Here is a 15,753-nt window from a genome sequence, read left to right as displayed (position 1 = left end):
TGTTAGACCACCATTAAAAACCTGAAAGCACTGGACGGCCGTTTCGTCCTGTTGCGGCACTCCTCAGCAGTGAGCATCCACGATCCCGCTCGCGGGATTCGAAACCAGAGCCTTCAGTCTCGCGCGCGAACGCTTAATCTAAAGTTACTCACAACAATGTCATGCGTGGCATGTAGTCAAAAGATGTACATCGGTTTCACTTTGGAGATATGGATTCTTTGAAATATGTCGAATAGAATGTGTTTGTGTCCTGTAATATAACTAATTTTACATGTACATATAATTTAGTAAAGGCAAATTATGAAGAGTATAAAATCCTCAAATACCCTGGCACGGTCGAGAGTGGAGAGAGTCAGCACTCCTTCGAAAAATGCTCTCATATGGCCACGTGCATACAACCGCTGCTAGGAAAGTTCTGTTCAGAGCCTTCTCGCGGTGGTGGTGTTGTTCTTTATGGAATTGAGAGGACTAAAAGGGAATGTCCGACACTTTAACCAGGTTGGTGGATACGGAGAGTCCACCTAGGGAAGTTGGAAAACTCTGATTCCAAATCAATGGTGCATATGGGCTCCAGGATCCTCAAGGAACAAATGGCGTATAAACCAATTGTAGGTCATCGGCCACCATGGAACTACACTTCGTGACGTTGCTCCACTGCTTTCTGGATCAGACCTTTAGGTCGAAGGCTCCGTGCATGACTTCCTAAGAAAACCACCTGCTTCGATTTGGGCACCCGGCCAGTATCACAGCCCCCACACAAACCGAGTGATTTATGTAGCGCGTATCTATTTGGTGCCCTCTTGTATCAATGTTTATGTGTTTAAGTAAATAAATAATAAAAATCGTTTAAAATCAAAATAGTTTCATAGAGAGAAATATATTACTCTATGGAAGTGTCAACGTTTTTATCTTGAAAATGCATATACTTAACAAGATCTGTCATTATCCCCAGTCAAATGATATTCAGTTTCATAATGAATTTCATACTGTTGAGATTTACATCATGACTATTTCAAGAGTAATTATTTATTATTTTGATAACTTTATTGACTGTTCTATCTACTTTCTACTTGTTACACTTTAATTAAGTTTACAACATAAATCCTGATAGTGGGTGTTATCATGTATATCAACCGCTAGAAAACTAAACATCATTAAATCAGAAACTGACAACATTTGAGGGTCTTATTAAATTGTGAGCTTGACCACTTAGACAAGTAGGAAATCTACCTGAAGCTAGACACGTATGATCTTTTATAATATTACGTTTGTAATATCGTCTTTATACTTTGAAAATCGTACCGCTGTCATTAAAAATCAGTAGTCCAATAAGTAGTGTACAAGTTTCTTACGCAGAGATTTTCTTAATTATCGTTTTGATGATTTGTATTGTCACCTTAGATACATAAAGTACCCACTGTGACTTTATATTTGAACTTTAAATTTTCTACATCTGTTTAGAATTGCACTTCTATGAATCATAAAATGTTGTTTTTAAGCTCATTCTTATCTTTTTAATACTGGTAAACGTTTTTATAACTAAGAATTTCGAACCCACTAGTGTATATACATAAGAAGAACATTGATTTAAAGAACTTATTAAATCATAGTTACACTCATGGACTATTGAATAATAACCCATCTCATATCTTATTAGTTAAACAGAAAATCAGCTGAAAATCGAAATAGTTCAGTGATACCAGGTAACCATTCAACAGTATGTAATACTAGTCTCAATTCCTTTCTACCGGTATCGATGCACATAATATAAACCATGTTATCAAGTTCAAAGATTTCTGATTATTGTTACTAACGCATGACTGATTAAACAATGCCGATTAATTACGGAAATCTGACCTATTGTTTAAACATTAATACATTTACCAAAAAAAGTTTCAGGAGAAGCTATGTCAATTCAATCAATATGAAACCACTTGGTTATAAATCAACCATTTTGTAGTAAGTTTATCTAAAAAAACACATTCAATATCATTAAGTAAACATAGTATTATAATCTACGCCGCTATAATGAAATCAAGGGATGAAATGAGACTGGATTTTTGTTTATGTTAATAAAAGTTATCTTAATGATAATTGCAGTTAATTATACACATTGTAATGTGGTATTTTAAAAAAAATATCTGTAACAGTAAACAGTGGCGTGGTTTTTTAAATTGAGATAGATTTCGACTAAATTTGTGATGGACTCTCATAATTTCAAGGGTATATATAATAAGGTTTATTGAAGCTTTGGTAATAAATAAACTGGAACCCTATTTATGTATTCAAAGACAATTTGTTCTTACCTTTAACCTACCCTGGTAATACTGATTTATTATCTAGAGTGATTATCACATTGTTTTTGTGTACTGTATTTTTATTCGTTGAATTCACTAATCAGTTAAAGTTTTGCCACTGTGGTCTAGCTCCACAAAACCCCTTCTGATAATAATCATCTGCTCACTAGTGACTGACTTCAAGAGATACTACTGGAGTTCTAGTGAGAAGCCGTTACCAGTGGAGTTCAACCAGGTCTGTCATGAGATATCAGCCCACTGAAGACAATGGTGTACGGTGGCGCAACTTCGTGGATTGGTTGAAGTTAGACATTAACACCGTTGTATGCCGACTCAATGGTCTAGAGGTTAAGCGCTCGCGCGCGAGACCGATAAGTCCTGGGTTCGAATATCGCGGGGGGAGGCGGGATCGTGGATGCGCGCTGCTGATGAGTCCCATGCTAGGACGAAACGGCCATCCAGTGCTTCCAGGTTTTCCATGATGGTCTAGCTTCAATGGATTCATGACTTCAACTATATGGATATATTAACGCAATACATTTCGAACAATCTCACCTTTAAACACACATACTTGTTAAGAATATTTATATGCGAAAAATTAAAAGGTTAACGAGACCGAAAATGGAGGTTATTAGGAAACAAAGATAATAAAGAACCCGACATGAAAAACAATGGGAAAACTCATCATGCAGGATGAAAAGCTAATATTACCAAGTTAGGTTTAATGTGAGAACAATGTGTTTTTAACAGGTAAAGTGGCAGAATTTTCGTATAGCTAAGGCTTCAATAAACCTTAGTATACTTATACGAATATTTGTCAATATTAGAACAAATTGTTTGACAAAAATTGGGCGCCGAGTATAGGGACGTCGTTATATGTGACAATTATATCTGAAATAATCTCAGAGATTGATATTTAAATAGTTTCAACATTTCATCCAGCTAACTTGTTCGCACTTCAGGGTAATAATCAAAATAAAAATCAGTAAAGAGGTATATCATGTTTAACAGTCTGATCAAATCTGTACTGTGCTAATTCAATCATATTCGGAAGTTGCCTTTATAAGTGGAATAACATAAGTCAGTTCGTTATATGTGAATCATGTGAAAAGTTCACAATGTGAAAACAAACAAATGAAGTGTGTGTGTGTATGTGAATGTCTATGTAAGTTTAAGTTATTAATAGTTGATATGATGTGCTAATTTGTTTTTCTATGAAGGAAAAATAAAAGTGCAAGTTGAAGGTTGAAAAAGTTGTTTCTGAATAACCGATGTGCACGTAAAATGATAATCATCAAATACACTCACTGAAGACAATGGTGTACGTTGGCGCAACTTCGTGGATTGGTTGAAGTGAGACATTAACACTGTAGTGGCTGTGCTTCGATAATTAATCACCCTCGAACCATTGTCGTATAATCTTCAACGATGTTTGAAATCAGAAGGCAAAAAGAAGCAGCTACTACAGTTTATTTAGCAGATAATTCGGACCAGACAGCAGAGAGGCAAAATGAATGAGCAAGCGAACTACGATTGTAGCATTAGCAGTAGTTGTAGTAGTAGTAGTAGTAGTAGTAAATGGGTGCAAATGTACACATATATATATATATATGTATAGGAAAATGGATGAGTCAGCGAATAGACTAAGCAGTTAATAATGAAGCTAGCAGAATGAATACATGCGTAGGCGCTAAACAATGTTCAAGCATATGTGTTTCATACAAGCATAATAATAATGATAGTACAACAAGTTGTTATATCATGGATGACTTTGTCCATTAAATAGGTCAACAAAAGACCTTGACTGAACTAAACTCAATTGCACGTGAGTCACTATAATAGCTCCCCCCTGCAAACAAAGATATATGGAAAAATGTCTGTGTTTGCACAAAAAAATAGCAAACTGAGTAGGGTAGTTACAATCGTTTGAAACAAAATGGTTTGTACAAAATTAAGATGAAGTTAGTGTGTGCTGTACATTTGGTTTGTGCCTGTCCGTGAGGTTATATAAAATAATAGCAATAAATAGAAGGAATGCGGTATTGCTTTACATTTTAAATAAAAATTATACGTGTAAGTGTAGGGGTACATAAGATATGTATAACATGAACTTAGTAATGCATGTTTATACAATGAAGTGGAAGTTATAATTAATATTTTAAAATGGTAGAAAATTATTAATAGAAGATTGCAGCGACATAACGTTGGGGCCATCTTACCCTTCGACCAGACTTTGTGGTTACTGGATTCTCTTTGTTTGTGTTCGTCGATGTCGTTGATGATTGGAACTGACGTTTCGATTATTCAACGGTTTTCGCAGTATCTGTATGTACTGGCTGATCGTAGGCTTCGATGAAAGCTGGTTTGACTCGGTCGATGCTAATTACATCCGTTTTTCCAGCTTTGTCTACCGCAATAGTTTTGTCGTCTCTTTTAATCACCTTAAATGGACCATCGTAGGCCGGTTGTAAGGGACGTTGCACATTATCCCTTCTGATAAACACATGGGTACTGTCACTTAGTTGTTTGGGTATGTACATACGGCGTTGATGTTGTCTCGGAAGCGTTATCCTTAGACTACTCATATGCTGCTTAAGACGCTGTACATAGTCCGCTATATCAGTTGGAACGTTTTTACCTGAGGTGAAAAACTCTCCTGGCAGACGTAGTGTGGTTCCATAAACCAATTCTGCTGGGCAGCATTCTATATCTTGTTTGATTGTTGATCTTAAGCTCAACATGACTAACGGTAGCTTGCTGGCCCAATCGTTATTGCTGATGACAGCTGTAAGAGAAGCTCTAAGTTGCCGATGCAATCTCTCTACCATACCATTCGACATCGGATGGTAGGATGTTGTGCGAATTCGTTTGATTCCGAGTAGTTCTGTGAGTTGTTGGAAGAGGAGGCTTTCGAATTGAGCTCCTTTATCGGTTGTGATATTAGTAGGTACACCATAATGGGAAATCCAATGCTCTACTAGGGTTTTTGCGAGTTTCGGCTGTAATATCTTTTATGGGCACAGCTACAGGTCATCGTGTGAATCTATCAATGCAAGTGAAAATGTAACTGAAGCCATTCGAAACCGGCAGTGGTCCTATAATATCGATATGTACGTGCTCGAATCTGTTATCGGGATGACGGAAATGACCTACTGCGGAACTGGTGTGGCGATGTATCTTAACTCTCTGGCATTTTATACACGCTTGCGTCCAATTACGAATATCCCGATTCATACTTGGCCATACAAAACGTTCGCTGATTAGTTTGATGGTGGCCTTTATTCCGGGATGCGAAATATTGTGCATGGCTTCGAAAATGTTTCGCCTTAGCGGCTTTGGAATAAATGGTCTTGGTTGACCTGTAGAAATATCGCAGGTGATGCTTACTTCTTCCAATGGAGTTTCTTTGAGAACTAACGAGGTTGTATTGGTAGACCTTAGTCTGTTTAACTCGACGTCGATATTTTGTAATGCTGCTAACTTGTGATAATCGATTTCAGACTGGATGAGAGCGTTGACCATCGTCCTGGATAACGCGTCTGCTACTTCGTTACTATTACCTTTGATATACTGTATGTTGGACGTGAATTGGGAAATAAATCCTAATTGTCGGATTTCCCTTGGCGAGTAGTTGTCCTGTTTGGCGTTTAATGCTTTTGTGAGGGTTTATGGTCTGTATATACTGTGAAAATGGTACCTTCAATCATATGTCGGAAATGTTTTATTGCCAAGTAAATCGCTAGGAGTTCTCTTCCGAAAGTACTATATCTTGTTTGTGTCGGATTCAGTCTTTTCGAAAAAAATGAGAGCGGTTCCCATATGCCATTTACTAACTGTTGTAAAACGGCTCCTACCGCTACGTCTGATGCATCCGTCATGATAGCTAACGGTGTTTCGCTCTTTCGTCTGTTTAGTGTCACTTTTTTATTTAGTGCTTTTTTAGCGTGCTCGAATGCTTGGATCGCGTCTGGTGATAATTGGAATGTCCGTGCGTGTCCGCGTAACGCATCTGTTAATGGTTGCATTATTGACGCACAATTCGGGATAAATCGTCTGTAATAATTTATTAACCCGAGAAATCGGCGTAACTTTTCCCATGAGTCGGGTAGCGGATAATTCCTAATGGCGTCGTCTTCTGTTGCTATTGGTGTGATGCCTTGAGAAGTTATATTGTGACCTAGGAACTGTAAAGATTCTTTTCCGAATTCACACTTCTCAATATTTATAGAAATGCCATGTTCTCTGAGTCGCATAAATAATTGCCGTAGTTGTTGTATATGCTCATCTTTAGTGGTGCTAGCTACTAATAAATTGTCGATATACGTGTATACCCCAGGTAAACCTCTAATGACCTGGTCGATAAACCGCTGAAAGGTTTGTGCCACGTTAGTCAGTCCAAAAGGCATACGCAGGAATTCATATAGCCCAAATGGGGTTGTTACTGCTGTCTTCGGTATGTCTTGTGGGGCAACAGGGATGTGGTAGTATGCTCTGACTAAGTCGATCTTCGAGGAGATAGTAGTGCCCTCTATACTGTAGGTGAAATCATGGATGTGCGGTATAAGGTATCTGTCAGCGACTGTTTGTTTGTTCAGTGCTCTGTAATCTCCACATGGCCTAACCTCTCCATTCTTTTTCGGGGCCATATGTAGCGGGGATGCCCACGGGCTGCTCGATGGCCTTATAATGCCTAGCCTCATTAGCTTGTCGAATTCTTGTTTTGCGATGGCTAGTCTTTTGGGATCTAACCTTCTTGGTCTTGCATTGATTGGTGGACCATTCGTTACTATGTGGTGCTGAATAGAATGTTTGAGATCCGCTTTATTGTATGCTACTTTTACGAGTTCAGGGAACTCCTTTAACAACAATTTATATGGATAATTGCGACTTTTATTTATCACAAGGTTCATTGAAACGGCTTCCGTAAGTATTCCTCTTATCGAAGTGGTTTGACTGACGTTTATAAGTCTGTGTCGTCGAGAGTCTACTAGCAGGTCAAAGTTACATAGGAAATCTATACGTATTATGGGTATTGATACGTCTGCTATAACAAAGTTCCAGCGGTATGAAGCGCCACGTCCAAAATCTAGGGACAATTTCCGTTTGCCATATGTCTTATTATCTGATTTGTTTGCTGCTCTTAGCACTAATGACGGATTAACGTTTTTTCTTTCCTCGTTAAATGGAGGTACTACGCTAATTTCCGCTCCAGTGTCAACTAAGAATTGTGCGCCAGTGGTTCGGTCTTGTATATAAAAGAGGCGACTATTTTCAGGCATTATGTGTGTTGATGCCGTTGCCATTTATACTCGTGGGTATCGGTTACTAGCCCTGTTAAATCTACAAGGTTGTAGGCACTTTCTAGCCCTGTAGCCGAACATCTGATGATACCAACATATCGCGGGAGTTGTGCGTCGTCTAGAAGTTGACCGGTTCCTTTCACGCGAGCGATCTCGCGATGACCTTCGTGGCTTTTCTCTCTGCGTTAACTCTGAGAGTTTGCGGCATAAAACATTTATTTCCTTCTGTAGAGTATCAAGTCTATCGTCTACCGTCATGTTGTGTAGTGGAGGGCTTGCTTGCTTGCTTCTTTCGTATATTCTATCGGCTATCTTTGCTATATTGTCTAGATCAGCATCCGTATCTCCCACAACTAGGATCTGCTGTATATTTGTAGGGAGTCGGCGGAGCCACAGTTGATAAAAGAGATTATTGTCAATGTGTCTATCGCCAAGTAGACTTTTCATATAATTTTTTAGTTGTGATTGGGTTCTATCTCCCATTTGTACTTGGTTAAGAAGTTGTTCGACGGCTTGTTGGTCACTGAGAGAGAGAGTTTTAATTACTGCCTCTTTTAGCACGTCGTATGGTTTTTCTGTGTCTGGTTTTGCTAGTGCCTCTCGAACGCTGTCAGCTACTTCGTCTGGGAGTAGTATGCTTGTCAGGCCGAACTTATCCTTTTGCAAAAGAATGCGGTTAGCGAGAAAATAATTTTCAAGTCTTATAAACCAAAGTTTTGGGTCTACGATTTTAAAAGAAGGGGCAGGGAGGTTAAGAGACCACACGGACGAGGCTTGCTGTACGCTTGAAACTGTGTTTTCATAAGACATGCTTATAAAAATTAAGTAGCACACGAAAATAATTTAACAGTCACAAGGAAGAATAGACGGGCAAAAACAATGATAATAAAAAAATGGCACAATTTATAAAATGGAACAGACTTACTAAATTGCACCAATATATCAATTGTTTATGGATAATTGTTATTTATTATGATTATAATCGTCACGTTTAATAATGTTTGCGAAATAATGTAAGTGTAATTAAAATAATAATATAAATCCACAGTTGTAATTATAGTTCATTTGATAATCCAAATTGAGATGAAAAGAATCGGATTTCTGGGATTTGATTATTTCACCGAAATTCGCTTCCCGTTCTCACGTCGGGATTACCAATTCTGTAGTGGCTGTGCTTCGATAATTAATCACCCTCGAACCATTGTCGTATAATCTTCAACGATGTTTGAAATCAGAAGGCAAAAAGAAGCAGCTACTACAGTTTATTTAGCAGATAATTCGGACCAGACAGCAGAGAGGCAAAATGAATGAGCAAGCGAACTACGATTGTAGCATTAGCAGTAGTTGTAGTAGTAGTAGTAGTAGTAGTAAATGGGTGCAAATGTACACATATATATATATATATGTATAGGAAAATGGATGAGTCAGCGAATAGACTAAGCAGTTAATAATGAAGCTAGCAGAATGAATACATGCGTAGGCGCTAAACAATGTTCAAGCATATGTGTTTCATACAAGCATAATAATAATGATAGTACAACAAGTTGTTATATCATGGATGACTTTGTCCATTAAATAGGTCAACAAAAGACCTTGACTGAACTAAACTCAATTGCACGTGAGTCACTATAACACCGTCGGATGCCGGTTCAGTGGTCTAGTTGGTTAAGACTGATAGGTCCTGGGTTCGAATCTCGTGGGATGTGGGGTCGTGGATGCGCACTGTTGATGAGTCCCATACTAGGATGAAACGGCCGTCCAGGTTTTCCATGGTGGTCTAGCTTCAATTGACTAATGATTTCAATCAGTCAAATACATAATTGTTCATTGCTATAACAGACCACATTAATTTCAGTCAGAATAACGATGCATGTGAAATAAACAGGTTGGATCGAGAATGGGTTCAATTAATTGTTAACGAATATTTGCCATGTAGCTGCTAGTTCAATACTATCCTTTCTGAGGTCGCTAGTTTCTATTTTCTTTGTTAGTTTAATGCTCTCCGAAATGTTCATAGAAAAACAAATTAGCACATCATATCAACTATTAATAACTTAAACTTACATAGACATTCACATACACACACACACTTCATTTGTTTGTTTTCACATTGTGAACTTTTCACATGATTCACATATAACGAACTGACTTATGTTATTCCACTTATAAAGGCAACATCCGAATATGATTGAATTAGCACAGTACAGATTTGATCAGACTGTTAAACATGATATACCTCTTTACAGATTTTGATTTCGATTATAACCCTGAAGAAGTTTACTTACATGATACCTTTCAGGGATTAACATGTTCCCGTTCCAGCCTTGATAAGTTTTATTTCTGAGTAGCTTCTAAATAAAAAAGTGGAATACTTGTTTGATATTTCTTGGCATGTAATATTGTAATGTATCTGTCAGCTGTCTTCCATGCACGTCTTTACACTACAGTTTGTCGTACGAATTCCATATAATGTTGACGATTTTCTCAGGTACTCCATAGGTATTCCATAATGTTCTCCTGTCCACACTATCAAATGCATTTTGATAGTCAAGGAAGTTGATGTATGGTGATGTGTTCCATTCAGTTGATTATTCAACGATGATCCGCAATGTTACGATTATGTCTGTGCACGACCGGATACAACCCACTATTGACGATTAGTTCCACATTTATTTACAGTATAGTTCTAGACTGTATCCAAAAATATCATGATATTCTTGAAAGTTGAATAAAACATTAACTTTTATGACTGACTTCATTTTTTCCACTTCCTTGATATACCATGAAATTTACAATTGGTTGATCACTGGGTGGTGATCAATGTCATATGCCTCAGGTCCTTCTTAGTGTATATCAAATCCTATCAACCAATTAATTGTAAATATATCTCAGCCTACAGGAAGTCAGTCATGGCCTGGATAGCCCAGTGGTAACGTCTCTAACTGTGAGACTGAGTGAAATGGAATCGAATCCGTCAGGGAGCATCAGTTCCCTCAAGATTACAGGTACACTTCGCTGATGAGTGCCAAACAGCAAAAAACATAGATCTAGTGTTTCCTGTCATCTACTTCCAACTACCATCTAACATCACGAAATACTAGATGTCTAAACATTTTAACTAAATTTTCATTTATTCATTGATTAAAAATTTTATTTCATATGATATTAGTAGTTGAGTTCCTGAGTCAATTGAAGCTAGACCACCATGGCAAACCTGGAAGCATTGAATGGCCATTTCGTCCTAATATGGGACTCTTCAACAGTGCACATCCACGATCCCTCCCCGAACGATTCAAACCAAGGACCTATCGGTGTGATGCGCGAACGCCTAACCTCCAGACTACTGAGGAGTCCCATACTAGGATGAAAGGACTGTCTAGTGCTTTCAAGTCTTTCATAATGATCTAACTTTCATGGACGCCCCTAAATGCCCTGGTATGGCCGAGAGTGGGGTGGGCCCGCCCTCCCCCTCGAAATACTCTCACATGGCCACGCGTATACAGCCTCTGCCAGGAAGTCCTACTCACTGCCTTCTCGTGGCGGAGGTGTTGTTTTTTATGGAAGTGAGAGGACGAAAAGCGAATGTCTGGCGCTTTAACCGGATCCCAAACCAAATCAGTGGTGTACATGGGCTCCAGTATCCTGAAGGAACAAATGGCGTATGAACCAATCGTTGGTCACTGGCTACCATGGGAATGCATCTCCTTACGATGCTCCACTGCCTTGTGGATCAGACCTTTAGGTTAAAGGCTCGGAGTGTGGCCCCCTAAGATAACCACTTGCTTCGGTCTGGGCATTCGGGCATTATCACAGCCCACACACAAATATGATGAACTGTCGATAATTATGGAAAATACTTTTCTTGCTTCGATTAACAATCAAACGATTCGCATTATTATTATTGTTACTATTATTATTATTATTATTACTATTATTATTATTATTTACTACGCCATTTATTCACTCTCGTTTATTCCCACTCTGTCTATCCTTACTTTTTGACTTATACAGCAGCTCGTCTATGGTGGAAATTCGACTGTATCTAAACGTTCTCGAGTCACTGTCCGGTTGAGAATTGTATGTTACCACCGAATACGAACGCTGAAGCAGTTTTTCTGAAACCACGTGCACCATTCAAGCTGGCTGCCTTCAACGTTCGCACACTTATGCAAGTCGGACAACAGATAGGGCTGGCTATGTCTTTGGAAAGTCTTAATATTGATGCTTGTTGTCTATCCGAGACCCGTATTCAAGACTCTGGCAAAGTACTACAAATTCGATCTCCATCTGTCGCTTCAAAAAGCTTGTTTTACGTGCGCTTATCAGGGGACCCTGTGGCATCTTCGTCCGGTCTTGCTGGCGTTGGTGTCGCACTAAGCGCTAGAGCTGAGGCATCACTAGTCGATTGGATCCCCATTAACAGTTGGTTATGTGCTGTTAGATTGGAGAGTTCCATCAAAGTGAGAAGAAATCGGCGTGAGAAACGATGTCTTTTCGTCATCTCCGCCTATACCCCGACAGATTGCAGCCCGGATGCAATCAAGGATGAATTCTACCACCAATTATCTGTTCTTCTCCAGAAAGTGCGTTCAACAGATATTGTAGTACTAGCTGGAGACTTGAATGCTCAGGTCGGGCGTCTAAGCATAGAAGAGAGTCCTTTAAGTGGCCGATGGGGACTTGTTGGTCGCAGGTCAGATAACGGGGACCGTCTACTGCAACTGTGCACAGACCACAACCTTTTTCTGACTAGCACTAACTTCCGGCACAGTCATCGCCGATGTGCCACCTGGCGTCCTCCCTCTGCATCTCAAGCCTGGACTCAGATTGATTACATCGCGATCAGCTACCGCTGGCGTGGTTGTGTACAAGACTGCCGCTCCTTTTGGAGTACCTATCTGGACTCTGACCATGCCTTGGTCCGCGCCAATCTCACCTTACTTTTCAGTGGCCAACGAAGTGACCGCCACCAACGGATTGATGTTAGCAAGCTGGTTGCAACTTCTGTTGCTAGTAAGTATCGAACCGAGCTAGTTTCTAGGCTAGCTACCATTCCACCGAAAAGTATAGATGAGCATTGGTTGCAATTGCATGACGCCATGAAAATGGCGGGTACAGTCAGTTGTGGGTTTGCGAAACGTCCCGCTTTTAAGCACTGGGTTTTTGCAGGTTCCTTACAACTCATTGAAGCCCGTCGGTCTACTCCGGATAACCGTGAGTTTGACCACAAACGAAGGATGTTACGTAGTGAAAATGGGCAAAGCTTGTGTAAGGACCGAGAAGCCTGGTGGTCGATGCGTGCTAATGAGCTGGAAGCAGCAGCTGCATCTGGTAATTACCGGAAGCTCTTCCAGCTCATCCGAGCCACTGGCAGCAAGAAGTCTGGTGTGAGCGAAACAATCTGCGAGGATGACGGAACGCTAATCACCAACATCCATCGACGCCTTGGATGATGGGCAGAATTCTTCGGAGGGCAGTTCAAATGGCCTGCTGCTCCGGCGACATCGGTCAGACTGTCCTGCCCTCCATGGCCGGTGACGACTGATCCACCAAATGAGGAGGAAGTCCGCAAGGAACTCCAACTCTTGAAGCGCTACAAATCACCTGGCCCAGATGACTTACCTCCGGCCTTTTTTAAAGATGGTGGTGACTTTCTGACTATGGAACTGACGACGTTGTTTACAAAGGTTTGGGAACTAGAGAGTGTACCAACGTCATGGAATGAGTCGATAGTTGTCCCTATCTTTAAAAAGGGTTCACGTCGTTCCTGTAACAACTATCGGGGGATAAGTCTACTTCCGATTGCGTCCAAGCTATTGGCTTCCGTCATACTTCGTAGGTTGTTCTAAACCCGAGAAAGATTGACTCGCGAGGAGCAGGCTGGGTTTCGTTCTGGTCGAGGATGTATTGATCATATCTTCACCCTCCGCCAAATGTTAGGACACCTCCATCTATTGAAGAAGGGTGCGCCTGAGAAGTTTATTAACATCCTAAAAGCCCTATACAAAAATACCTCAGGCAGAGTGAGGGCATACAACCACCTCTCTCCATTGTTCCATTCGAGCAGTGGGGTTAGACAGGGTTGCCCAATCTCACCATTCCTCTTCAACTTTGCCATCGATGACATTCTGGAAACAGCTCTGATGAATGTAAGTAATGGTGGTGTGGACCTGTTGCCTGGAGAAAGACTTCTCGACCTTGAGTATGCGGACGATATTGTCTTACTGTGCGATAATGCCCAAGGCATGCAATCCGCACTTAATCAGTTGGCAATCAGTGTCCGTAGGTATGGTATGTGCTTTGCACTTTCGAAGTGCAAAGTACTTCTACAAGACTGGCAGGATTCCAATCCTGTACTCACCCTGGATGGTGAGCAGATAGAAGTAGTCGAGAAGTTCGTGTATCTGGGTAGCTGCACAAGTGCTGGTGGGGGTGTGAGTGATGAGGTCAGTGCACGAATAGTGAAAGCCAGAGCGGCTTATGCCAATCTGGGCCATCTTTGGCGCCTTCGTGATGTTAGTCTGGCTGTAAAAGGTCGGATCTACAACGCGTCGGTGAGAGCAGTTTTGCTCTATGCTTGTGAAACCTGGCCTCTCCGAGTTGAGGACGTTAGACGACTCTCTGTGTTCGATCATCGTTGTCTCCGAAGGATTGCTGACATTCAGTGGCAACACCATGTTAGTAATGCAGAGGTTCGGCATCGTGTGCTCGGGCGCAGAGATGATAATTCAATTGGTGTCACCATCTTGAAACACCGACTTCGGTGACTTGGACATGTTCTCCGAATGTCGTCCCAGAGAATTCCACAAAATCATTTTCTGATTCTATTAAACTTGTTTTTTTCTTCTTTTTTTTCTTCAAGAAATGGGAACCAACATTTCCAAATCCTATCCAATGTGCTAATTTTAATCAACGTCTTCTAGAACAAAAAGTATGTCTATCACAATTTTATTCACAAAATTTGTATTCATTTAATGTACAAGTAAAAACAGTAAATGATACACAATCAAATTATTCAGATATAATAAAAGAAGTAAAATTACGTTATACATTAGATAATTGGAGAACTTACACAGAATCTCCATCATTAATACGTATTGATCAATCAAGTCACTTAGTAACTAACACTAATACATATCAATGGATAGAAACAAATGAATCTGAAATTATTTTACCAACAATTCCATTAGAAACTAAATTTTATCAATTAGAATTTGCTGTAGTATATAGAGGTAATAATTTTGAATATTGGGATAATAATAATTCACAAAATTATGTATGTTTTTCAAGTTCTTCATATTGTTGATTATTATTATTATTATTATTATTATTATTATTATTGTAATTATTATATTGTAATGATACATATTTGTTTCCTTTGCCTTACTCACTCACTTCCTCCCGCCCTCTCTCTTTCTGTCCTTCCCACTCTCCCTCTTTCCTTTTATTTCCCTCCCCCCTCGGTGTTTTAAATTTATATGTAATTCAGATTTGTAGTCAATTACTGAATGAAAAAAAAAGTAAACGATCGATGTATTTTAGTTCAATAATATAATTTATATTTTTACTATTATAATTGATCTTTAATAATATACATATACATTTGAATCAACGAGTGGAATTCATTACCTCAACACGTGATTGAAACTAGATCCATAGACTCTTTCAAAAGAAAGTTGGATCAACTGAAAGACTATCATGATCAGGTCCTTCTGTCCTTTCCAAACTGAAACTAATCTTGATAACCAGTAATTTTTGTTAAATGTTAAACAGTTGATAACAATGATCTACTATTAATAAACTATTCAGTTAAAAGAAAACACTAACCCTTTAGATATTCATCATTTGAATAAAAAGAGTTTATTTTATTATTTTGTATAAAAAAAAAACCAACTACTGAAATATAAATCTATTTTTTATTGTATTTTCTTTTTTTTTTAAACCTAATTCAATTGTTTTGATAGAATAAATAGATTTGTGATGAGTAAGAGAATGTATGATGAATGTTTTGTTCTATGTAGGACTCATCAGTGTCTTTATAAATTTTAGTCATTTTAACTTTAGAAAATTAATTAAATCTATGAGTGAACATAGTTTCAACAGATCATCTATTAACCAGTGGTCATATGTGCTGTTAGATGTATGAGGGGAGTTAT

General features: G+C 39.1%; 1 protein-coding gene across 1 annotated transcript in view; it reads left to right on the top strand.

Annotated features, from left to right (window-relative positions):
• Nucleotides 1-15,519, top strand: part of MS3_00006102 (uncharacterized protein) — a 40,700-nt gene extending 25,181 nt beyond the window's left edge. The window contains exon 3 of the mRNA XM_051214210.1: nt 14,460-15,519. Within this exon, the coding sequence (XP_051067357.1) occupies nt 14,460-14,903 (444 nt within the window). The 3' untranslated portion in view covers nt 14,904-15,519. The remainder of the gene's footprint in view (nt 1-14,459) is intronic.
• Nucleotides 15,520-15,753: the final 234 nt, after the last annotated feature.

This window comes from Schistosoma haematobium, chromosome 2 (genome assembly GCF_000699445.3).
Source record: "Schistosoma haematobium chromosome 2, whole genome shotgun sequence".
Lineage (NCBI taxonomy): Eukaryota > Metazoa > Platyhelminthes > Trematoda > Strigeidida > Schistosomatidae > Schistosoma > Schistosoma haematobium.
The sequence above is the reverse complement of the archived record's forward strand: the minus strand, read 5'-3'. Positions and strand labels throughout refer to the sequence as shown.